This window comes from Leptosomus discolor, chromosome 10 (assembly GCF_034619465.1).
Source record: "Leptosomus discolor isolate bLepDis1 chromosome 10, bLepDis1.hap2, whole genome shotgun sequence".
Lineage (NCBI taxonomy): Eukaryota > Metazoa > Chordata > Aves > Leptosomiformes > Leptosomidae > Leptosomus > Leptosomus discolor.
Window position 1 is genome coordinate 14,984,619 of NC_141400.1, and position 23,011 is coordinate 15,007,629.

General features: G+C 60.7%; 2 protein-coding genes across 4 annotated transcripts; one reads left to right on the forward strand and one right to left on the reverse strand.

Annotated features, from left to right (window-relative positions):
* Positions 1–5,599: 5,599 nt before the first annotated feature.
* Positions 5,600–9,227, reverse strand: GM2A (ganglioside GM2 activator). 2 transcript variants are annotated; one of them, XM_086471088.1, is made up of 4 exons: positions 9,111–9,227; positions 6,941–7,093; positions 5,857–6,039; positions 5,600–5,755 (listed from the first exon to the last, which is right to left on the reverse strand). In XM_086471088.1, exons 1-4 carry the CDS (start codon positions 9,225–9,227, stop codon positions 5,600–5,602), a joined length of 609 nt encoding a protein of 202 aa, XP_086327214.1. The 2 variants fall into 2 exon arrangements, with proteins under 2 accessions (XP_086327214.1, XP_086327213.1); XM_086471087.1 differs by having other exon boundaries at positions 5,857–6,035; positions 6,937–7,093.
* Positions 9,228–14,485: 5,258 nt separating this feature from the next.
* On the forward strand, positions 14,486–22,254 carry CCDC69 (coiled-coil domain containing 69). 2 transcript variants are annotated; one of them, XM_086471102.1, is made up of 9 exons: positions 14,486–14,540; positions 19,446–19,559; positions 19,974–20,137; positions 20,388–20,463; positions 20,661–20,734; positions 20,970–21,071; positions 21,436–21,555; positions 21,813–21,910; positions 22,086–22,254. In XM_086471102.1, the coding sequence occupies exons 1-9, from the start codon at positions 14,486–14,488 to the stop codon at positions 22,252–22,254; spliced, it is 972 nt and encodes a 323-aa protein (XP_086327228.1). The 2 variants fall into 2 exon arrangements, with proteins under 2 accessions (XP_086327228.1, XP_086327229.1); XM_086471103.1 differs by having other exon boundaries at positions 14,486–14,533; positions 19,490–19,559.
* The last annotated feature ends 757 nt before the right edge of the window (positions 22,255–23,011 follow it).

Consider the following 23,011-nt stretch of genomic DNA (forward strand, 5'->3'; position numbering starts at 1 on the left):
AAGAGCAACTGCTTTTAACCCCCCCCGCCCTAGTTTGCTGCAAGGGAACAGCTTGCTCTTGCCAGGGAAGGGAAAGTTTCCTAACTTCTCCTTTTCTTCTTTTTTTTTTTTTTGTTTTAATGGAAGATTTTTATTAAAAAGAACTTTAAAAAAATTGATTATGCTCCATCAGGTCCTGTGCTGACAGCAAACCACCCGCCCCAAAGGTTTCACAGCCACAGAGGTGCCCACAGGACTCAGGGGCTTCCCAGGACAAGGCACCTGCACACCCCGCAGCTCTTGCTCCTGCAAAAACCCCAGCAGGGTCCCGCAAGCCAGGAGCACCGGCACCAGCCTTCACCAAGGACACCAGCCTCCTGCCTTCGGCTGGAAAGCGGGCAGCTGGTTGAATTCCCACACGGGCCCTGAAGAGCTCCTGCTGCTCCTGCACGGCCTGCCGCTCCCCTCCCAAAAAAGCCTTCGCTTCCTCCAGCCCTCCGGCTGCATCCAGCGCCCCGAGTGCCTGCCAGGAAGGAGCACCAGAGGCAGGGAAATTACCTACCGGGCTCCTACCACACAGCCTGGGGACTCAGTCCCTGCCCCAAGGCTCCTCTGGGCTGTCTCACCCCAGTCATCATCCCCACCCCAGCAGTCCCAGTCCTCCCAGGAACTGGTGGGGAGCTGGGCCAGGGCCGAGCGGAAGCAGCAGAGACGTATCGCTACCGCAAACGGGCTCTTTTCCTGCCAGAGGTCACAGAAGCGCCCGCAGGATGCGGCCCCAGCACAGACCCAACCATTTGGCTGTGCAGGGAAAGCTCAGCCCAGGCTGCTCGATGGTCCTGCTCCATCCCCAGAGCCCCCAGGGATTCCTCCCCCTCTCCTCATCCCCGTCTCCGCTCTCTCCAAACCTGGCTGCTACGTGCAAAAACAAGCCAAGAGCTGCAACCGCTGGGAGCTCCCAGCCTTGCAAACAGCAGGGAAGCAGGGAGCAGGGGACTTTGCTCAACTCTGGATGCTTGCTCCAGACCCCAGCTGTTCGGAAGCAGTTACCCAGGCTGCAACAACGCTGCTTGATTTCCTGCAGCACCAGGGAACACCGGCAGCAGAGAGCAGGGCCAGTCCTGTGCAACAGCAGCCTCCAGAGCGGCGGTGAGCCCGGCTCGCAGGCAGGCAGGTTGGAGCTGAAGGCAGCACATGCATCACTCCTGCCCAGCCTCCTCCCTCGCTGCCAGGCCACGTAATCATGCCCCGAACTGGCAAGGCAGGGACAGGGAAGAGTGGCAGTATTAGTTTACACAAAGAAAGCATCAGAAGCTATTTGTCATCAGTGACGGGCCTGAGGGGCAAGGGAGAGACTTGGGAGGTTTTGCCAAGCAGCAAGGGCTAGTAGTGGACAAGGGCAGCAGGCAGAGGGGGTACCAGAGTTGGGTCAGCATGGACACCCCCAGCAAAGACGGCCTGCACATCATTGAAGTACCCAACAGCCACATCTGCCAGATAAAACACAACACAGTTATATCAGTCTGTCTGATTGCTCCCCCCTAATTTTTTTTTTTTTTCCCCCCCCCAAGCAGGCCTGGCTGCTTTTTGCTTTGAAGATCCAGGGAAATGCGCTGATCGTGACTTGCCTTCTTTGTGTCTGGATTAAAGGTTGCATAGCAGCAGGGAGCGAGCGCTCGGCTCCCCCGCAATCAACAAGAAGCAGCTGCAAAACTTGTCTCATCCACACATTGAATATTTCAAACTGAAGCAAAACCCCACTACATCATTTCCCCATCATGACAAAGAGTAAAGACAGGAACAGCCACATTCCGTTTCCACTTTAAACCTGACTCCTTGGCCACTTTCATGTGCATTTTTTTTCCCCCCCCAATGCACATGAGCAATCTCATCGTGGTGAGCGAAGCACCCAGGAAAGCTTGAGGCAGGGGACAGCAATCCTACACCAGAATTCAAAATCAAGATCCAACTTGCTGCTGACGCTGAGAGCTCTCCCCAGCTGAGCAGGGGCTGCGTGCAGAACAGGCAACGTGAAACCTTCCAGAAAAGCGAGCTGCACAGCAAAACTCACTGCCGCTTCCCATCACGTGTGCTAAATCCTTTATTTCCAAAGTGCTGCTTCTCACCCATCTCAGCGTGACACAAGGGAGAGCCAGCGCTGCCAGACCCCCCCCTCCCACCTTGCCCCACGCCAGCACGACACCTCCCAGGCACGACAGCCACACCAGCTGCGTCCCCACAGCATCGGTCCTTCCAACCCTGCGTTACTCCCCCAGCCCCAGAGTCACCCCCAGACGCACCTTCCCCACGCTTTGCAGCACGGCCTGGTCCCCCCAGCCCAGCTTCTCCCTTCAGGGAGGCTGCTCAGCACGAACCCCCCCAGCTCCTGCCCCAGCTCCGCCGTGCTGCCCCCCTCCCCCCTGTGCCCCCACACAGGAGCACGATTGCACCCTGCAGAGCATGGGCCTCCCTGCACCCCCCAGCCCACCTCCCCCACAGTGTCACACAGCACCCCACACCCTTAGCAGCACCTCACACGCTGGTGCACACTGTGCCCCCCCCCCCCCCCCCCCCACAGTACAGCACTCCCGGACACTCCGAGGGGAACCCCACAGGCTGGCAGCCTCCCCACAGGGCACCAGCACACACCCCTGGGTCCCCACGCAGGGTCTAGGCAGCCCCACACACTCATGCGGGCTCTGGGCACCCTGAGGCACCACTAAAGGCTGCCAGGACCCCCAGGGACCTCTGGGCACCCCTGCAAGCTGCCAGCACCCCCCTGCACCCACTCAGGCTCCAAGTATCCACACACACACACGGTCACTATACGGGCTACCAGCTCCCCCAAGCTCCCCCGAGCACCATGCGGGCTGCCAGCGCGCTTCTGCACCCCTGAGCACCCACGCGTGATGCCAGCACCCCTAGGGACCTCTGGGCACCCATGCAAGCACCCCCCTACGCAGGGGTGAGGGCTGCCAGCGACACCCTGGACCCCCGAGTCCTGCCAGCACGCCCAGGCTCCCCTGAGCATCCCCTCGGGCTGCCAGCTCGCTCCCGCACCCCCGAGCACCCAGGCGGGCCGCCAGCACCCCCGGAGATCCGCGCACCCCCGCGGGCTGCCGGCTCCCCCCGCGTCCCTGGGCACCCCCCGCGGGCTGCCGGCACCCCCGAGCATCCCTGAGCACCCCCGCCCGCTGACAGCCGGCTGAGAGCCCCCTCCCGCAGCACCCGCGCCGGTCGCCATCCCCGGCCCGGCCCCGCACCTCGCCGCCGCCCCGCGCCGTGCGGCCCCCGCCGGGCCCGCTCCCTCGGCCGCGCCGTCACGTGACAGCCGGCTCAGCTGACCGCGGCGGCGGCGCCTGCGCGCGGGAGAGCGGTGAAGGCGCGGGGCGGGGCGAGGCGCAGTGGGGCGGGGCGAGGCGCAGTGGGGCGGGGCGAGGCGCAGTGGGGCGGAGCGGAGCGAGGCGGGGCGGAGCGGAGCGAGGCGGGGCGGAGCGGGGCGAGGCGGGGCGGGGCGGAGCGGGGCGAGGCGGGGCGGGGCGGAGCGGAGCGAGGCGGGGCGGAGCGGAGCGAGGCGAGGCGGGGCGCGGCATTACGGCGCCGCCTGGCGGACGCGACGGGGCACTGCGGCGCCGCCGGCTGGGGCGGGGGGGGGGGGGGCGGTGCGTGCCCGCTACCACGCGTGGGGCAAATGCGGACTGAGCCCCCGCCACGAGTGCGCAACGAGGACCATCCCCCCCACCCCCACCCCCCCCCCCCCCCCACAGCGGGGATATTCCTTGGGCAAGGTCTGCCGAGGATGGCAGGCTAGCAGATGTCAGGGAGATAGGTGGGCGCTGGGACAAGCGACACCCCCAAAGACCCCCAGCGTGGGCTGTGTCCCCCCTCCGCCCGGGGGCCGTGTCCCTGTGTCCGAAAGCAGCGCCTGCAGATCCCCGCTGTGCTCCTTGCACCCTCGGGGCCACTCACGCTCAGCTCTTCTGGACGCAGCATCCTCCACCGCTGCCCCCACCCCAGCCCCAACACCACCTTTCACGTCCCCCAGCTCAAAACCACGTCCCCCCTATGTCAAGGGAAACAAACGCCACCCCCAGGTCACCCCCAGCACCAAGAGGCAGCAGCTCCACTTCCTGGTAAAAAGATTTATTAAGAACCTGCAATACCTTCCTGCAAGGAGGATGCTGCCCTGGCACAGGCGCTGCATGGCGGCGGGGAGCGGGGTGCGAGGGTTAGTGCTTCTCCAGACAAACCAAACCCGAGGTCGGACCCAGCAGCGGGATGAAACGGCACGAGTGGAGGGCACAGAAAGGCGGTGGGAGCACATCTGCGTGGCAAAGGACCTTCCCCTGGGGCAGCCCGGCAGTAGTTAAGGCATATAAAGTGCTTGGAGAAAGACCAGCTCTACGGAGGGGCTCAATAATGTGAGCAAGCTGGGAGACAGCAAGGGATGTGGGTGGCTGGTGGGTCACCTGCATCCCTGCCTTGCGGGGACCTGGCATAGGCGGGTGACAGCAGACAAACACCCTGCCCGGAGCTGCAGGCAGGAAGGATGCTGCCTGCCCACGCCTCGGCCCCCACTCACAACCAGGAGATGGGCTGCAGGGTGCCCCCAGGACCCAGGCTGCTGGTCTTCATGGTCACCTCCCAGTCCATCCCATGTCCGGGGTGCTGCTCCACGTTGTGAGGGTGCTTCTGCTGATGCATGGGAAGGATGGTCCCAGTGCAGCATCCTGCCTCGGCCCAGTCCCAGTGGCAAAATGAGATAAGTGGGACTTGTCCTTGGCCAGGCTGTGCCCCAGCTGCCTGTCACAGCCCTGCATGTCCCCAGAGCGAGCGCAGCCAGGGTCCGGCCACCTCTCCTGCTGTTGGGAGCAGCACCGGCCACTTGGTCCCTTGCAAGTGGGAACAGCCATCAGGGGTTTGGGCAGTTTCAGTCCTGTTGGGCTGGTGATGTTTGTGGCAGGAGGGACACGGGGAGGTGCTCCCACCAGTACCTCGTGTTGCGGAGCTGGTCCCACGCCCAGGACAGGGCTGCACGAAAGTCAGACCCAGAGCTGCTCAGGGGGGGACGGACAGGGCTCCTGCGGCCACTTCGGGGATGCTTCTGCAAACAGCCCTGTGCTCTGGCCAGAGGTGGTGGAGACAAGTGGGGACACCCTCCACAGCTAATCCTGCATCCCTCCAGCCTGCCCCAGCACTCCCAAACACTCCCTCTTCCCCATGGACTGCTCCAAGAAATATTGCTTTTCCCTGGAATGTTTTTGTCTAAAATTGACCTGATGGGACTAAGAAAATTTAAAAAAAAAAAAAAAAAAAAAAAAAAAAAAAAAGAGAGAGAAACTGGGTAAAAAATAACTACCCCAGTGAAAAGCTGGGGTTAGGTCCCAAGGCCACCTCCTCTGGGGCAAGTGACACCCTGGTGATGGAGTTGGGGACAGCAGGACAGCCAGAGGGGTCTTTCTGTGTGTAGCAGGGGAGGGGGGCACCAAGCGGGGGTACGGGGGCTGCCTCCTCCTGGCAGGAGGAGGGACACACCTTGCAGGGATGGGATGGGGCGCAACTGGATGGGATGGGACAGGGGACTAAGGCGGTGGGGAGAGGAGGGACGATCCCCCACCCCTCACTGGGACTGCAGGGAGAAGGCCAGCTTGACGCAGGCGAGCTCCTTCCCACCGTTGCTGACAGCCACCCGGACGCGGTAGTTGCCGTTGGTCATCCAGGCAGGCAGCTCCACGTCGGGCACGTCAAAGTCGCTGGCTGGCAAGGAGTAGGAGCCCTGCAGAGAGAGGGGACACGTCAGCAAGGTGTCAGCCCAGCCTCCCCCAGCCCCACGCCAAAGGGCACGGTGGTACCCGGTGGGGAGGGGTTCAGGCGTACCGCTTTGAAGGGGCAGTGGCAGGGGATGCCGTAGGTGAGCAGGGGCTCTGGGCAGGTCGTTCCAGGCGGGATGAGGTTGTCAAGGATGGTGCAGACGTCGTTGTAGGTGCAGCTGCCCAGCTGGTCGATGCAGGGTAACTGGATCCAGAGGTCACCCAGCGCCTTCTCCACCACCAGCACTGCCTGGAAGGGAAGGTGTTCAGCACCGGTGCAACCAGAACAGGCACCCACAACTCCTCCAGACTGTCCCACCCACCCCGCCCCAGCCATCTCCCTCAGCTCCCACTCGTGCAACAATTTTGGGTGCCCACAGGGCCACTGCAAGCCCTCCCACCTCCTCCTCGTGCTTTCGGTTCCTCTCTGCCTGCACGTTTCTCTTCCTCCAACCTCAGCTTGACCCCTTGAGCAGACACCTCCCAGCACCCCACACACCTGCTCCTTCCCCTCTCCTCGGTGACCTGTCCCAAAACCACCGGGCAGCTCCCATCCTGCAGCCCTGATTCCACATTCCTCCGGCACGCTTCCCGCAGCCCCAGCCCCAAACAGGCACCGTGGAATTGCTCAAGACAGCCCATGCGCCTTGGGCAGAGAGACGTGCTCCATCTCATTCCAAAAAGTCCCCAAGAAGTGGTGTAAGGCAGCCAAGCTGGCCAAGGGCTCCCACAGCGGTGCCATGGCATTTCCCTGGAGGGAGCAGCCGGGTCTGACTGCCGAAAAACAAGTGCTGCAGTGACTGCCGGGAGCATCCAGGGCACTTGGGGTTTCATTTCCCTCCCAAGTTTCATCCAGGGCACTTGGGGTTTCATTTCCCTCCCCAGGACATGACACAGTTCAGGTGGCTTCTCCCACTGGGACAAGGTTGGGAGCTTCCCGCTGGGCTGTCTGCTCCCATGGTGGGTCTCCCCATGCCCATCACCCTATTCTCATGCTTATGGAGCCCGGTGGGCTCAGCCCTGCACCGCTCCATGCCTCATTCCCCCAACGGCTGCTCGTTCCCGTACCCACCACTGGGCATTTCCCAGCTGCTGGTGGTTAAAGGAAGCTCTGCCCTCCCTCGTCCCACGGAGGCATCTCCAGCACGTACCTTCAGAGGGGAGGCCATGGTCGTGCCGCTGCTGACGGCCGCGCTGACGCGCAGGCTCCCGGGGATGGTGATGGGGTCAGGTGCCACGGAGAGGCTCTGCAGCACCACGGGGTCCTTTTTGTCACCACAGTTCTCCCAGGCAAAGCCTCCAACCTGTGGTACCGAGAGACGGGAGAAGTTAGAGCCAGGGTGAGCCTTGCCCTGGGTTTGCAGGAGGTTTTTCCAGTGCTGGATCCCTGACCACCCCCCCTCCCAAACATCTGCTCACAAACACAGCCAGAAAATGACTTTAAGCTCCTCTTCAAATGCCCAATAAATATTTCCCTCTGTATTTCTCACACTCCCAGCTCTACGAGCCTCAGGACATTGCAGAACCTCTCCATCCAGCCCCCCTGCATGTACTTTACACCCAAAGAAGGTTCCCAGGCTGCAATTTCCAAACTTGCCTCAGCTCAGCCTCTGAACACTTTGCACGTGAACAAGGGGAGAAGCCAGTGCCAACAGCACCGAGAAAGGTGCGTGAGAGTGAGCAAGCAGGTGGCTTTGCTGGCTGGAGGGGACGCTGTGCCCCAGGGGGGCTGTGGGGCTGACACAGCCTCCCAGCTCAGCCAGGACCAGCCAGGCTGTTGCAAGACCTCATCCACTGGCTCCGGCCGCCTGGTCCCACGCAAAAGCAGGAATCTCACTTGCACATTGCATTTTAAACATTACTTAACATTTCCATCTCCACCCGTGCTCAAAGGGCAGATGAGCTGGGGTCATCCCCTGTCTGATACACCCCAGGGGCCTGATCCTGAGCTGGTTCAGTCCAAATGAGCCAAGGAAGCAGTATTATCCCACAGGATAACAAAAATCCACACACAGGGGACGTCACCTGGACAGAGGGGCATCGCTCACGTGTCCTGCCTGGGTTGGGAGAACTCCCCTGTTTCCTCCAAGTCCCACCAGCCTCCCCGGCCACCACCAGCAAAGCTACAGGCTGGCAACAGCACCGGAGTCCTTTGTCCCCACAACCCAAATTCAAAGATAGGGGGATGGCAGCACTCACCTGCAACAGCTGCCCCTGAACCTGCTGTGAGCCATGGTGAGAGCCCGGCCCCAGCTCCCTCCCCGAGCCAGCTCCAGCCTAATTGCACATCTTTTCCTGGCAGGGAGGCAGGAGGACGCCTGGGCTGTGCACCTCAAGCAGGTTCAGCCGGGGCAGCCCGTGTCCCCCGTTCCACAGGCGCAGGGCTCTCCCTGCCTGCTCAGCAGCCGCAGAACCGGTGGAGGCTGTATTACCTGGTGCCAGGCGGCAGCCCCAACGGGCAGCGCTGCCCACGCAGGCAAGCTGCCCGTCCCGCCGTCCCGCTCGCCAGCCGGGAGCAGCCCAGGGCAGGACGCGGGGCTCAGGACAAGCCAGGGCAACGGGCAGGGCTGCGCCCCAATGTTTAGCAAGAGCTGGGAGCCCCTCGCCAGTGGGTCTGGAGGCAAAGAGGCTCCGTAGAAGCTAAATATCAGTGCGTGGCTGTGTATTGCTGTGCTGCAGGCCCTTTGCTGTCCCATACAGCCCCCTCCAGCCTTCCTAACCAGCAACATCAGCTTTCCTGGAACATAAATAGAGATGTTCCCCTCCACACCACGTGAGAGTCATGCATCTTAATCAGCTGTATCTTAACCAGCACGTGTTGATGAGCCCGGCCCAGCGCTGCGTGGGAACGAGGAGGCAGCAGCCCGAGCTGGAAAACGCTCCCGAGCAGGAGGAAGGAAAGCCGAGGTGCTGGGAGGCTGCAGGGAGAGCTCAGCCCGAGGAAAAGAGGCCGCCGGGCTTCTCGGTTCAGAACGGTGTGTCAAAACCGAAACCCTCCCTCCTGCTCTTGAGGCCGATCCCAAACCTCCAGCCGTGCCCCCCCCCCCCCCCCCAACGCTCGATGGGATCCCCCTCACCCCAGCCCAGCCGCAGACACACACCCAGCATTAGCCCTTGCCCTCTGTCCTCCTGGGCCACAAAACACCTCTGACCTCTTGCAAAACCCAGCAGTGTGGCAACAGCTTCCCCCACCCTCCCGCATCGCTCGGGCTGCTCCCTCCACCGACACACACGCACCCACCCCCCAGGAACACACACACCCCCACCCCGGCCCTTTCCCTGCCCAAAGCGGAGCGGGGTGAAGGGCTGGGGGTCTCTCACCTGGCTCAGCCTGCGGGAGCCGCTCCGCTCCACCAGCACCTGCGGGGGCGCCGCTCCGAGCGCGGCCGGGCAGAGCCGCAGGAGGCAGAGCGCCAGCGCCAGCCCCGCTCCCCGCATCCCGGCGGCACCCAGCGGGGGCAGGAGCCGAAACCTGCGGCGGCCGGTGGGGAAAAGACCCCGAAGGGGGAGAGCAGGGGTTGGGGGGGGGAGAAAAGCGAGAGGGGAAGCAGCGAGGCAGCCGCTGGCTTCCTGAGCTGGGCTTCTCCCAGCGACGGGGCTGGCAGTGGTGAGACTGGGGCGGCCTGTGCGGTGGGACTGCAGGCTACTAGCTCCAGGCCCGGCCCAGCTCCCGATTCTCCTCCCTCCCCTTGTGTAGGCTCAGAGATTTTCCCTCCCTCTTTTTTTTTTTTTTTTTTTTTTTTTTTTTTTTTTTTTTTTCCCCTCCCCGGTTTCGTCGTCAAGCGCAGGACTGGAATCCCAGGGATGCTGGGACGGGAATGCTGCGCTTCCCCTGGACCTGCCCTCTTGCTGGTACAGGCAGCGGGACGCCGAGGTGCACCCACCACACCACCCAGTTTCGGGGACCATCTCCCCACCGCCCACCCCCCCGCACCCCCTCCGCACCCCCTCAGGGCTGCATTCTTGGCTGGCCGAGGTGTTCGCGGACATGTGAAGGGTCGGGACCCACCCCGGGACCCCCGGGCCCCCCCCCCGTGCTCGGCACAGGGCAGGCGGCAGCTGAGGAGCAGAGATATTTGAGACCCCAAACGCGATGCCGTGCGTGCTGCGGGGGGGCGGGGGGGGGGCTGGGGGAACCCCGGCATCTGGTAGCTCCTGGCTGGGCAGTTCGCCTCAGCACCCCACTGCCTGTCACCCATCTATTCCAAATTTCGGATTTAACACCCCCCCTCCTCCACCCTTCCCCCTTCAGCTGCACATTTTCCAGCCAGAGCTGCCTCGAGCCCCCCATCATGCTGGAATGGCCCCATGGGTACCCCACCATCACAGATGGCACAGGAGTTTGGGTTTTCCCATATATTTTGGTGCACAGATGTTTTTTCCCTGTGGAAAGCTGGAAGGGGCTGAGCCGACTGAGCACACAGGACACAAGCGTGGCAGGTCTCAGACCCTCTCCCCCTGCTGCAGCATCGTTAGGACCCACTTGTGGGAGGCAGCTCGGCTCTCCCTCACACGCTGACACCGGCTGGCCTCCCCGTATCACTCCTGGCCCTGGGAAGGGTTGCCCAGCTTGTCCAAACCCTTGCCTCAGCTCTATTTTTAGCCTTCCATCCTTATTTAGCAGCGAGGCTGGCTGGGAGCATGCAGGCAGGGCGCGGGAGCAGGCAGGGGCTGTGACGGGTGCTGCTGCCCACCCCGCGCCGGCAGCGACAACTGCGTCGCTGATCCACTGTGGAGGCTTAAGGGTGAGGAATAAATAGCCCTGTTCCAACCGGGAGCAGGGCAGAAAGTTAATGTCCAGGATTAGTTTTCACTTTGAGGCCCTGGAGCAGCCAAGGGACAGGGATGGGAACGGGGATGCATGGGGAGAGGCGTGGGCATGGCTGGAGCATTGTCTTTGGGGCTGGTAGGGGAGCAGAGACTCTCACCTTGAGCCTTGGACACCATGTGCTTTCCTGCTTCTCACAACCAGCGTGGGTGAAGGCTTCACTCCCCATTCCCATCCTTCCCCCCTCCATTTTGCCAAGGGGGAGAAAAAGAGAATAAAGGACTGTAAGGACAGGTTAACCCACATCTTTTTGCTTGGAAAAACACAAGCAGGGGCAGGAATGACTTGAAATGCCTCAAGATAGAAGCATGCACGACCTAGATCCCTACCAAAGGAGTCTGTGACCTTTTTTTGGGCTCCAACACATGCAAGATCCTCTGCAGTTCAAATGGTTTTGTGAGCTATCTCACCCATGCAAAGCTCAAGTCACAAGGTCTCAGCAGATCTGGCTAAACATCTTCCATTTGCATTGAAGAAAAGCAGCCAGCACAGATGGGTGACAGCGTTAGTGACTTCGTTAGATCTTGTTTACAAAAGCAAACAGCTTGCACATGATGCATAGGGCTGAAGGGTACAACCACAGACCATCCCCTCTCCACCCCGTGGGCCCACCAGGCGTCACCACGGGCCAGCTCATCACCCAAAAACCTTCCAGCAAAATCTTCTCCCCCTCCTTTTTTTTTTTTTTTTTCCGAGACTGTGTTTCTGAAAATAAAAGAAACAAACAAACAAAAAAAAAAGAATGACCCCATCTGCACTGATGGGACCATGCTGCACACAGAGCATGCAGGGCAGGGTCCCAGATGGAAAACCCACGAGCTGGCACTGACGCCGCCTTGTACCCACCCCATCCTGTCCAGTCCTTTCCCGCTGGAACTAGAGAGAGAGCACTTTAACAGCTTGCATAAATACTTCTCTTATCCATAAGCTTTGGCAAACACTTTAAATGACCATTGGTACAAATTAACTCAACATCCAGCCAGCTGTTATCCCATTTACGGCAATTCAGCTGAGCGTGAGATAAACCCTCCTAGGCTCGCTTTTCCAGACAAAACCCTTGAGATGTCTCCAGCTCCTGTTGTTGCTGGGGAGAAATTGCGATAACACTGAAAAAGACGTTGGGGCAAACTTCAAAGCAAGCCGAAGCTGCCCCAGGTGGGTCTGCCGCACACACACTGCCTCCACTTTCCTGTCTACGTACCGGCAGAAATCCCCTCGCTGCTGCAGTCCCCGTTGTCTCCAGCCCTCTGTGAGCCACCCCAGCCCCACGTGCTCCCCGGATCCCCAGGTTCCTCTGGTTAAGGAGAGGGGGATGAGCTGTTGCAGCCATGAATCCCACCCCTACACCGCCACGGAAAGTCCTTGTTTTGCTCAAAAGCAGCTGGGATGAAAAGTTCTGGCTGTTTAAATGCTGCCTTGCAAAGGGAGCAAGTTATCAGTGTGTTGGGGTAGAGGAAGGTGAAGCAGGGCCAAGATGGGAGATCTCTCCAGCAGGGACACATCCCGTGCAGCCCGCACAGGAAAGATTGGAGAAACTGAGAAACTGCTAAAATCAAGCTAAAATAAGAGACCTCTGGTGCAGCACAGGCAGGGCCTCCGGCAGGCAGCCTCGCAGATGTGCCTGTGGGCTGAAGGAAGGATGTAACGTGATCTGGTGCAGCCCCTTCTCCGAAAGTTGGTGATTTATAGAAGTGCAGGGTTGTAGCTGCCACGGTGAGCACAGCACGCCAGAGCCTGCGGCAGGAGCGTGGGGTGCAGGGCTGGGGAGTGGGGTGCTGGAGCCAGCCCCACTGCACATCCTCAGCCCCAAGCCCCAGCTCTGCTTTGCTGGCTTGATGCCTCAGCCTAATGTGAGCAAACCCTCTGGTTTTTCTCCACCATTAGTGAGAGAAACCCCTACCCGGAGTCCCACTTTGTGGCACAGGGGCATCCCAGTGAACCCCCTCGGTGCCCCACAGTTAAATCTAGAAATTACCACAAGCACATGTGCGAACGGCTGGACTTTCGCGCACCAGCAAGACGTGATGGCAGCTGGACAGGCTCCTCCTCAGCTGCCCACACAGTTGCTTCTGTTTGCAGCCTCAGCCCCAGCAATGCAAATTCAGCCTGGAAATACACATGTGCTTTTGTGCTTGCCCCTGTACCCTTCAGTCTCCAAAGTCTAGACCAGGATTTTTAGTTAACCCTGGAGAGGTGGAGACCAGGACCTTGCACTGACAGAGCTTTTTATCCCGCAAAGGATCTACCCAGCCCAAATAAGTACTCTCAGGCAGGGAAGGAGACTTGCCCCACGTATGAAGCGCTGGGAGAGATAAGAACAGAGCTCTCAGTGGTTTCTGAGTGGTGGGAGCTGATGCCAGGAAGCTGCTGTGACTCACAAAACTTCACCCAGGTTAAGCAGCACCTAGCTAAGAGGACACAGGCAACTGGTCCCACCAGTCCCCCCTGGGGGACTCGGGGCAGCCATGGGCCTGCCCCTCGCCTTCCCCACCCTCCTATCCAAGCGGTGTTTCACAATTCCCCTCATCCCAGGGTTACCAGGGCAGAAAAAACCACCACCAAGTCGCACATGATGGGGTGACCACACGGTTCTGCTCCCCCGCCAGCTGGGCAGGTGGTGGTGAAACACCGACGTGCTGCTTGGACTCCTCCCAGAGGATATTTGGAAAATGTCAGAATAGAAACTTGTTGACAAAAACTGGCAGTGTTTCCATATGGGCACAGCCTCGTGACCAGGTTAAAACACTCCTATTTCAGCAGCCGTGGGTGGCAACGGTGGATTTTTCAGGTCAGAATGTGTGTTCATTTAGAAATGTCTATTATTTCACAGCATTTAAAACAATCATCCAAACAAAAACATTTGGAGGAACCTGCCTTTCCTCTCACCAATTTTTAGACAGGACACTTTCAAATCCATGTGTTTCCACACCCCTTTGGGACTCATTTCTAAAGTGCAGGATTTCCTCCTGGAAAACAGCACCCTGGCTCCAGGCCTAGCATTTGGGGTGTTTGGGATGCTCAAGGGGGGGGGTTGCCACAATGCAGTCCCCCAGGCAGTATGGACCACAGTGCAACACCCCTCCAGCCAGCACAGCTACCCCCAGAGCAGAGCTCCTGCCGGAAGAAAACACCCCGAAGCCACCATTTTTACACAACTACCCCAGCACAAGCTGAAACTTCACGGGGTGATGGCAAAAGCCGGGAAGGATCCTGCCTTCACCCCTCACTTCCCTTCTCCCAGGGGGCTGAAGGGGGGTTTCACCACTGGAAGCCCCCACGAGGCAGCCCTCCTCCAGCTGGCCCCCACGCTGGTGCAGGGAGTCCTGCTCCCCTTTCTCCTCACCCAGAAGAGAGCACCCCCGGTGCAGGAGTCCCGCTCCCCTTTTCCCCCCACCCAGGACGGAGCATCCTTCCTGCAGGTGACCCCACGGACAGAGCATTCCCGGGGCGCGGGGGGGGGGGGGGGCGGGGGGGGGGGTGTGGGGGGGTTGTCCCACGACCCCACTTGCGACCAAATATCCCGAGCCCAGGGCGGGGACACCCTTGGGTGGAGGGACCCCAGGACGGCAGCACCCGCCGCTGGGCGCCCCGGGCCAGCCCCGGGGGCGGGCAGGCTGCGGCTGGGGGCGCTGCCCGCTGCGCGGGGGTGCAGAGCACCCTCTCCCGGCGCTGCCTGCGAGCAGCTGCGGGGACTTTTTTTTTTTTTTTTAATTTTTTTTTTTTTCTTCTCTACTTGCCAGCTGGGGCGGCTCGTCCCGTCCCGTCCCGTCCCGTCCCGCCCGGTCCCGCCGGGCAGCGGCAGCCCCTCGCCGGGCGATGCGGCGGCGTCCCGCACCCCGCGGCTGAGCGGGCTCCCGGCCGGGGCTCCATGGGCTGCACCGGCAGCGCCCTGCGCTGCTGCCCCGCCGGAGGCAAGGTAGCGGCTGCGAGGGGCTTACTGGGCTTACTGGGCTGGGGCTGGGCTGGGCTTGGAGTGGGACCGGGAGTGCGTGTTATCGGGGTTTGCGTGGAGTTGGTGTTCGCGTGGGGCTGGGGTTTGCGTGGAGCCCTGCTTGCTGGGGGGGGGGGGGGGGGGAATGTGCCGGGTGCTCTCCCCGGCTGCCCCCCAGGCTCCGTGGGACCCCACCGGAGCTGTGGTGGGGGAGCCGGCAGCGGGCACGGCAGGGGTGGGCAGCCACCTGCCCTGCTGCACCCTCCCGCACCCCTCTGGGCTCTTCCCCCACATCACGGGGAAGCCTGTACTAAAAAGGGGGTGCAGCGTCTGGGGTGACAATGCCTGTTGGAAATGCTGGTCCTGTATAGGACAGGGATGGCTTCCCCCAGTTAGACTTCTGCCATCCTCCCACAGCATCCTCCCTTGTCCCAAAAGTTGTGTCCCCCCCTTGTGCCGCAGGCAACACTTCTGCAGGGGAACGCTCTGAGTCCCCAGCAGATCTCGGTGCATTGCTCTGCACTGAAGAGCTCTTCTTCGAGTTAAGGTCTAGAAGTTATCTGCTGTTAATTATTCCTATTTTTTGATGTGCTCATGTTGCCTTAGCGCCCTGCCACCGGCCTCAGGAGTTGTTTGTGAAGTCGGATGCGCAGTGTGTACTGGTATCAGTGGGTTGTGGTCGCTGGAGGGTGGCAGGAGGAAGGTCAGAAAGGCCCCAGGGTGCCAGTGTGCCCCGCTATGCTTTGCAGAGGCAGCTGTGAGAGCTGGTCCCATGCAGCCAAAGCACAACTCACTGCTGAGATGTGTGGGGGAAGCAGGCGTGGAGCTTGCACAGCCCCAGAGCCAGCAAGTGCCTTTATTTACAGCACTTGCAAGCTTGGCTCCTTCTCCATATCATGGAAAAAATCCCCACTCTTTCCTATGTTGTGAGATCAGACACTTCTGGGCCGGTCTGCGACTGAGAGCTCGCAAGAATGGTCACGGGACTGGGAGAAACAGCAGCCCCAAGGCCCCAGGTGTCGAGAGTCACACGCTTACCGAAATGCAGAAATTTAAGTCAGAGTCATTTGCCCACAGACACCTCCCTTCCTGCGCTCGCCCGCTCTCAATCTCTTCTGCTCAGCCTTGCAGAGCTGCTCACTGTGATTCGTGCCCCATAAAACAGCCCTGCTGCTGTGACTAAGTTGCAAGCTAATCCCGAAAGCAGCACCGAAAATCCCCTTTATGGCAAAAAGGGGTGAGGACAGGCAATGAGCTGCTCCTGCCCATGTTCTCGCGTCCAGGGTACAAAAAGGAGGCATGGGAGACCTTCAGCCTCCCACTGCTGATGGGTGGACTTGCAGAGCTGGTCCCTTGGGGTTGTTTGGGGATGGGGGAGCCCTCAAACCCCAGGGCTGAGCTTGGGCAGGCCCCAGGTGCTCGTCACGGGGCTGGGAGCTTTCATGGGGCTGGGGAGGCTTCTGGGGATGGTCCCCGGTTGGAGGTGACCTTGGGGGGGGGGCCATGACGGGCTGGGTCCGGTGGGCGGATGGCATACCAGGCACCGCTGCGTGCCCCGGGGGAGGTGGCTTGGCAGCCTCGTCCTTCCCCTCACTGGTCTGCGGGCAGCAGGGCGATAAGGAGGCAAGGGCACAGGTGCCGTGGCCAGAGCCCGGCCCCGAGCTGCGGGCACTGTCCCCAAGGGTCCCTGCCCCTCCGGCTCCATCCCACCATGGTTGGCCACTCGTGGTCACCAGTCGCCCTTGGGTTGTGCTCCAGGCGTGAGAGAGGCCAAGAAGCCTTCCCGAAAGATCAGGGCTGAGGCTTGGCCACCTTCCAGGGCTGGGGTGAATTTGTTTTGGAGATATAGGAACTATATGTAGCAGCAGGAGCCAGGGAAAGGTCAGGACGCAAAACTCGGGGCTGTCAACAGTGTGAAGGGTTTGCATACGATCTGCGGCACAGATCTGGCTGTACAAGAGGTAATAGCCATCTTGTAACGCAACCATCACCAGAGGAAAAACAGCAGCAGAGTTGAAGACAGGTCCCATGGACCTGTGCCAGTGTTGCTCTGGCAGCACTGAGCATCTGCTGCAGGTCCCTGGGAGGTTTCAGGGTCGTGGGCCAAATCCTGGCCCCCTTCTCCACAGCCACAAAGCAAAACCTCATCCCCAGGAGCAGTCGGGATTGAAATGCTCGTTTCCTGCCTCTTTGTGATTTCATTCACTGATGGTAACGTTGCATGGTTTAATTGCTTAACATGCTTGTAAAACAGGAAGAGAGGGAAAAAAAATACAGTACAAAACCCCACCTCATGCTAAAAGCTGAAGCAGAGGCTGCAGCCGACCCAGCCGCCTGCACCATGCCGGCTGCCTCTGCGCGGGTGCTTCCCACCACTGACACCTTTTGAGATGCCTCAGGTTCTGCTGGAAATCCTGATTAATCCATCCATAAATAGTTTTGCTCCAGACCGTTAGAAATACTTAGTTCAAAGAATGTGGATTTTTTTTTTTTTTTTTTTAATAGTAGAAGGTATTTTTTTGGCATGAGCCTCCTCAGAGCCAAAGCCAGAGGTTTCCACACTCAGACCTTACAGGGTAAGCAGTGCTGCCGACGGCCTGCACCTGCGGGACATTTCGGGCTGCTGCTTCCCTGAGCCAAAGCCATTCCAGCTGGAGCAACTCCCAACCTGCTCCTTTCACACGCAGCAGTGTGTTACTCGGACTGTCTTCCAGCTCTCCAAAATGCGCTGGGTGATACCAGAGATGTGGGTGCCACATGCTGCTCTGGAAGTGGCAGCGGAAGGTGACTCTATTTCAGTTATTTTTCAGCTACATTTTGCTTTTCACCCTGGCTGTGGTGGTGGAGCTCTCATCCCAAAGGACAACTGCGTGCTTAGGAGTAAAATTAGCTCCAGCCACTATTTTAATTGCTCCCAGAGGTAGGAAGGGTGACGGGCTCACGTAGCCTCGGAGAAAGTATTTAGATTTGTCTGCTGATGCTGGCATACCTCTTGCTCCCTTTAGCCGTTTTCTGAGTTCAGTGCGCTTGTCTCAAACTATCCTCCTTGAGGGGGTCTGAGGCCCCATCCCGCTGGGTGCTGGGGACAACGCCCATGCTATGGGGGTGATCAGGGGTGACCAGCTCTGGGCTGTCTGTCGTTGGGCATCACCTTTGCCAGCAAGCGGGACTCATGTCGCAGCAGCAGTTTGGTTTGGGCAAGTGACGTTTGGGGGAACATACCAGCATCCTGCTCCCAGCAAGGCTCAGCTCATCCAAAACCCTTGGGGGCTGTGTGACCCAGCTATGCCAGGACAGTCCCCTCCACACAGCCTTTGCTTTGTCACAGTAAAACCTGAAGGGGGGGTGGAGGTCGGGGATGCTTTTGAGGTTCCCCCAGGCTTGCAGAGCCCTGACTACCTCAGCCACCCCCCCCCCCCATCAGACTCCAAAACCCAGCATGGGACATGGGGTACATTAAAGAGCAGGGGGGTGTACATCAGCATGAGATGGGTGCTGGGGGCAGGCTGGAGGCCCCGGGGACCCTTTGCAGGCAGGGCTGCCAGGGCTCGGCAGCGTCCCAGGGCACCCTGCATTTGCAGGGCGAGCCGTGTCGGCAACGAGAACAAACCCCACGAATCCCGACCGTCTGGTGCCTCCTCGCCCCGCTGCCTGGGCTGCGTTCAACACCGCGGCCGCTCACGCCATAGAAGGGAAGATAAAGCCGTGGCTTCCCAGAGGCTCAGAGTTTTCCTGCTCTCTCTGGCAACCGCGCTTCCCCCCAGCTTCAGAAGGGGGGCTGCAGGGGAGGTGGAGGCACGGACGCCTGTTTGCTTTGCCTCGCTTTTTTCCCAAGCCAAGCTCCCTAATCTGGTTTGTATTTGGTCACACCACTGTGACAGCGCGGCCGAGCCAGGGTGCAGCCGGCACAGCGGGGTCCCCGGCTTCCCGCAGGCTGCAGGGCTGGTTTTGTTAGGGAATGGTGTTTTTAGGGAGCTGGGGGCTGGAGAGCAGCAACGTGTCCGCAGGTGCATTCCCTTACCCACGGTGCATCTGCATCCCTACCCAGAAGCACGACCCGGTGATGGGCATCAGGACAAGATTTGCCCTGCACTGGGGAGGCTGAGCTGTGACAGCAGGCGAGCTTTGCTTCTATCTTTCAGCAACAGATAAAAATATATCTATCTCTCCTTTTTTTTTTTTTTTTTTTTTTTTTCTTTCTTCCTCCCCTCCAAGTGACTAAATTAAACCCATGCAGGGCTGGAAGGCATCCCGTGGAGCTGAAGGCAGCTCCCGGCTCTGGGTTATATCAGCCCCGCAGCAGCAGTGGGAGCGTGCGGGAGCGTGTGGGGCCGAGCGGCACATTCCTGTGCTCCTGAGGTCATTGCTTGCGCCGCTGCCAGCCCTCGCCTGCTGCCAGCCCTGCACGGGGTCGGCATAGCCTCTGATTTATGGTTATTTTTCATTTCTCACTCCTGCTCCGGCAGGTGTCAAAGCACCAGAGGGGTGTGTTTGGGATGCTGCAAGGTGCCAGGGACCAGGCTGACCCTGAGCATCCGGGGCAGCAGGGACAGGGCAGGAGGAGGGTGGCAAGGAAGCACGGTAGCCGGAGCCTTGTCAAGTGCTGTCTGCTCTCACCCACCACATGTTTTGCTGCTGGAGCCTATTTTCCACCAGCACCAAGTCTGGGGGTGCTGTGAGCATCCCCCAGGTTTTCCAGCCGGTGGCTGGCAGTGCTGTGGTGGTGAAACACGTGGGGTGCAGGGAAACAGCACGAGCTCGGAGCTGTGTGTGCACCCATGGGTGCTTGGGGCTGGCAGGGGGTCAGGGAGGGACCGCACCCGTGTTTTAGCAGGGCTGAAGCGTGCTCAGCACAGGGTGCCTGGCTGCAGGGTGTCCTCTGCCTGCAGCCACCTGCCCCCCTTTGTCCCCCCCTGCTCCAGCCCCCTCTCTCTCTGTCAGAGACAGCTAAAAACCCAGCAGCAGAGGGAACCGGCTTCCCAGGAGCTCACAGCCTTGAAGACAGAAAATGGTGAGAAGAAAACGTGTGTCTCCGCTGCGCTTTCTCAGTGTGATATTAAGAAAGCAACAGGACAGACCCCAGGGTGGCTGGCTGGGGAGGATGGGGATGACGGCTGCAGCCTCCACATGGCGCTGGTGCAGGCGGGCAGACGTGATGGCATCCCAGAGACGGTGGCACCCCGTCCTCTCGGGCAGACGGATCGTCCCCAGGGCAGGAGGCCTCATGAGCTGTGTCCTCTCTGAGCCTGCCAGCGCCGTCCCAGTCAGTGCTAATTTGCACCAGTGAGATGGAGGGGAGGTATTTGTCCGTGGGGAGAGGGACTGAACCCAGGCCACTGCGCTGGCAGGTCGGCTGCCCGGGACATCCAAGCAGCCCGGTTAGCAGGAGGCGGCCGGTGCTGTTTCAGCTGCGTTTGCGTTGCAGCCAATGCCGCCCTGTTGCCCGAGGATGGGAAGGAGAAGGCAGCACAGCGAGAGGAGCGGATGGAGAGCAAGAGACTCCTCCAAGGCCAGGAGGAGGACGAGGAGCAGCTGCGGGATGCCAGCCGGGTGGGCATCACGAGAATCGCCCACAATGTCAACATCCAGGTTGGTCGAAAAGGCGGGTGCTGCTGGGGGCAGCAGCCGGGCAGGGAGCGTGTGGCCAGCCAGGACTTCCCAGGCAGCGATCATGGACCTGGCACATCCTGGGCTGGGCTCCCCTGCTTTCGGGAGAAGGAAGGGGTGAGGAAGCCAGGAGTGGTGTGGGTCTGGCAATGAGTGACCGGGAGAGGGGAGGGCCAGAGCATCCCTTACGCCGGGTCAGACACTTAGGGTTTGTCATGTCCCTGCTTCCCAGGTGGAAAAGGGAAAAGACCTGGAGCTGGAGGAGCAGTTTGATGCCCTGAGGAGAGAACACACGGAGACCCTGCAAGGTGCATGCCGGGAGAGCAGGGCTCCCCGCAGCCCCCCTACCCGCTCCCTCCCCCCCGCACACTACTGGTGCCCCCTCCAGCTTCATGTGGGGTCGTGGGGACACTGCCCCCTGCTCCATGGCATTGTGGGACTCAGGTGGGGCTCACTGCCTCAGTATCCCCGTGCTGGTGACACTCTGCTTGTGTCCCCCCTGCAGAGCTCCAGAGAGCACATGAGCAGGAGAAGCTGCTGCTGGCAGAGTCCCACCACAGGTCCCAGGCGGCCTTACAGGTACCTGCAGAGAAATCCCTGAGGAGGGGGAGCTTGTGGAGGGCTTGAGGACTATCTGCTGATTCTGCCATGGTGCCCCAAGCTCCTCAGTGGCCACCTCAGTCCCTGGTGTGCCTGGGGACCACGCAGGCTCATCCAGCCCTGAGGCTATCGGGGTCCCGCAGCCCAGCAGTGCCCCTGCTCAGGAAGAAATCCCAGACGACCCCCATCCTGCTTCTTCCCTGGCTTCCCTTAGGAGACAATCCAAGCACTGAATTCCCAGCTGAAGTCCTTCCAGGAGAGGATGAAGCGGGTGGAGGAGTCGCTCTTGAGCACAGACTACAAGAAGCACATCCAGGTGCAGGGAGGGGGGTCAGGCAGGGGACCTGCCTCCGGGGTGCTCGCCCAAAGCCAGGGCTGCTTCTCTGATGGACCCTGAGAGTGGGGAGGGGGCAGGGGGAGCTAGAGCTGGAGGGACACAGGACAGCAAGAGCAAAGCCTTGTCTCTGGGAGGTGCGTGGGCTGTTGGGGTTCCTCAAACACAAGTGATGGGCGAAACAATGGTGCCTTGCGAGTGCAAACCCATCCTGGGCCATACAGGGCCCCGGCTGAGAGCACTGGCCTGCTGGGGTCATTATTGGGGGGGGGGGGGGGGAGTGAACCATGGCAGATGCCCCGAGTGCCGACCCCACTGCAGCTGCCGCACTCCCTGTGCCCCGCAGGAGCACGGGAGCCCCAGCCCCTTCTGGGAGCAGGAGCTGGAGAGCCTGCACTTTGTCATCGAGATGAAGAACGAGCACATCCACGGCCTGGACAAGAAGCTGCTGAACCTGGAAACTGTGGTGGGTTGGGGGGGGGGGGGGGCGGGGCATATCACAGGTGGGCTTTCTTTTTTCCATCTCCTCCCCACCTGAATCCTGTCCGGAAAGTGCAGCTGAAGTGGAGGTGGATGGAGCCCAGTTCCTCTCCTGAAGTGGGGAGGGGACATGGGTGCAATGCCACCGTGGTCCCACCAAGCCAGCGTTCCCCTCAAGATGGGGTGGCAGAGGATTCAGAGGCGCTTCCCAGCTCCCTCCTCACCCTCATGCCCCCCTTCTAGGCGGAGAGGAACCTTCTGCTGGAGGAGAAGGTGAAGACTCTCCAGCAGGAGAACGAGGACCTGCAAGTTCGCACCCAGAACCACTTGGTGATGGCGAGGTAAGTGCTGGTCCCACCTGCTCCCCAGTGCACAGGTGGCATCTCCGATGGGTGGCAGCAGGCGGCGGGGGGGATACGTCACAGCCGGCGGTGCCACTGGGTGCTTTACGGGGAGCAGAGGGGGCTGGCAGGCGCTTTGCCGGGTCGCCCTGGCCATACGTGCCTTTGCCCACAGGCAGCTGTCGGAGGAGCTCCTGGCTGCCCGCGGGGAGCTGGAGAAGGAGGCTCAGCTGCGGGAGCAGGCTCACCGCGAGAAGGAAGAGCTGCTGTACCGTGTGCTCAACGGGGGAGATGGCTCCCCCTTCCCCATCGCGGCCGGCGAGGTGCCCCTCATCGCCACGTAGCACGCCAACGACTGGCACCACATGCTGCCATGGGGGGTCTGTCGGGGCTTTGCTCTGGGTGTGTGAGCCCAGGGCTGCTCTCACAAGTGCCCCCCTCTGCTGCCGAGGCAGGACCCCGGGACGGCCGAGCCCTCGGGGTGGCCCCGTCCGACTGGGACGATGGAGCGTTTCACAGGACACTCGCGCCTGCCTTTCCCCAGCCTGTGCAGGGCTGCAGGGGGACCCCCTGCCACCCCCCTGTGCCAATCCTGCACCCCTTCCTCCGGTGGGAGGCTCTGGGGGGCTTCCTGGGGGTAAAAGGGGTCAGCCAGGACACACAAATGTGCATTGGGTTGGATCTGACCCAGCGCTTGGCTCTGAGCATAAGCAGCATCAGTGCTGCCCAGGAGCATGAGATGAGGAAGGTGGTCACTGGGATGGGATGGGGATGAGCACCGTGAGGATGAGGAGGGCGGTGGGGAGGTGGTGGTGTTAAAGTACCTCTCTTCTGGGGTAGCATCCCTGGGAAGCAGCTGGCCAAGCCCATTTCCAGTGAAAGCAGGGCTTCCCCTGCCCAGGACCTGCCTTGCTCCCTGGGGCTGGGGAGGGGGACCAGGTTCCCACTGACACCCTCCTCTCCCCATTGCCTCTTCCATCTTCAGCAAACAGCTCCCAAGGATTGCTCCTGCAGCCCAGGCGTGCCCCCTCCGCTCACTGCCACACAGATGCCAAACCCTCCTTGTCCCCGCTGCCCATCAGCAGCACCACCAGCCCCATC

Coding starts and splice junctions, on each gene's coding strand:
- GM2A (XM_086471088.1), bottom strand. CDS start 9,227: ATGCGGGGAGCGGGGCTGGCGCTGGCGCTCTGCCTCCTGCGGCTCTGC. Junction 6,040..6,940: donor CCATGGCCTCCCCTCTGAAG/GTACGTGCTGGA, acceptor CTTCCCTTCCAG/GCAGTGCTGGTGGTGGAGAA. Junction 5,756..5,856: donor GCCACTGCCCCTTCAAAGCG/GTACGCCTGAAC, acceptor CTCTCTCTGCAG/GGCTCCTACTCCTTGCCAGC.
- CCDC69 (XM_086471102.1), top strand. CDS start 14,486: ATGGGCTGCACCGGCAGCGCCCTGCGCTGCTGCCCCGCCGGAGGCAAG. Junction 19,560..19,973: donor AGCCTTGAAGACAGAAAATG/GTGAGAAGAAAA, acceptor TTTGCGTTGCAG/CCAATGCCGCCCTGTTGCCC. Junction 20,138..20,387: donor CCCACAATGTCAACATCCAG/GTTGGTCGAAAA, acceptor CCTGCTTCCCAG/GTGGAAAAGGGAAAAGACCT.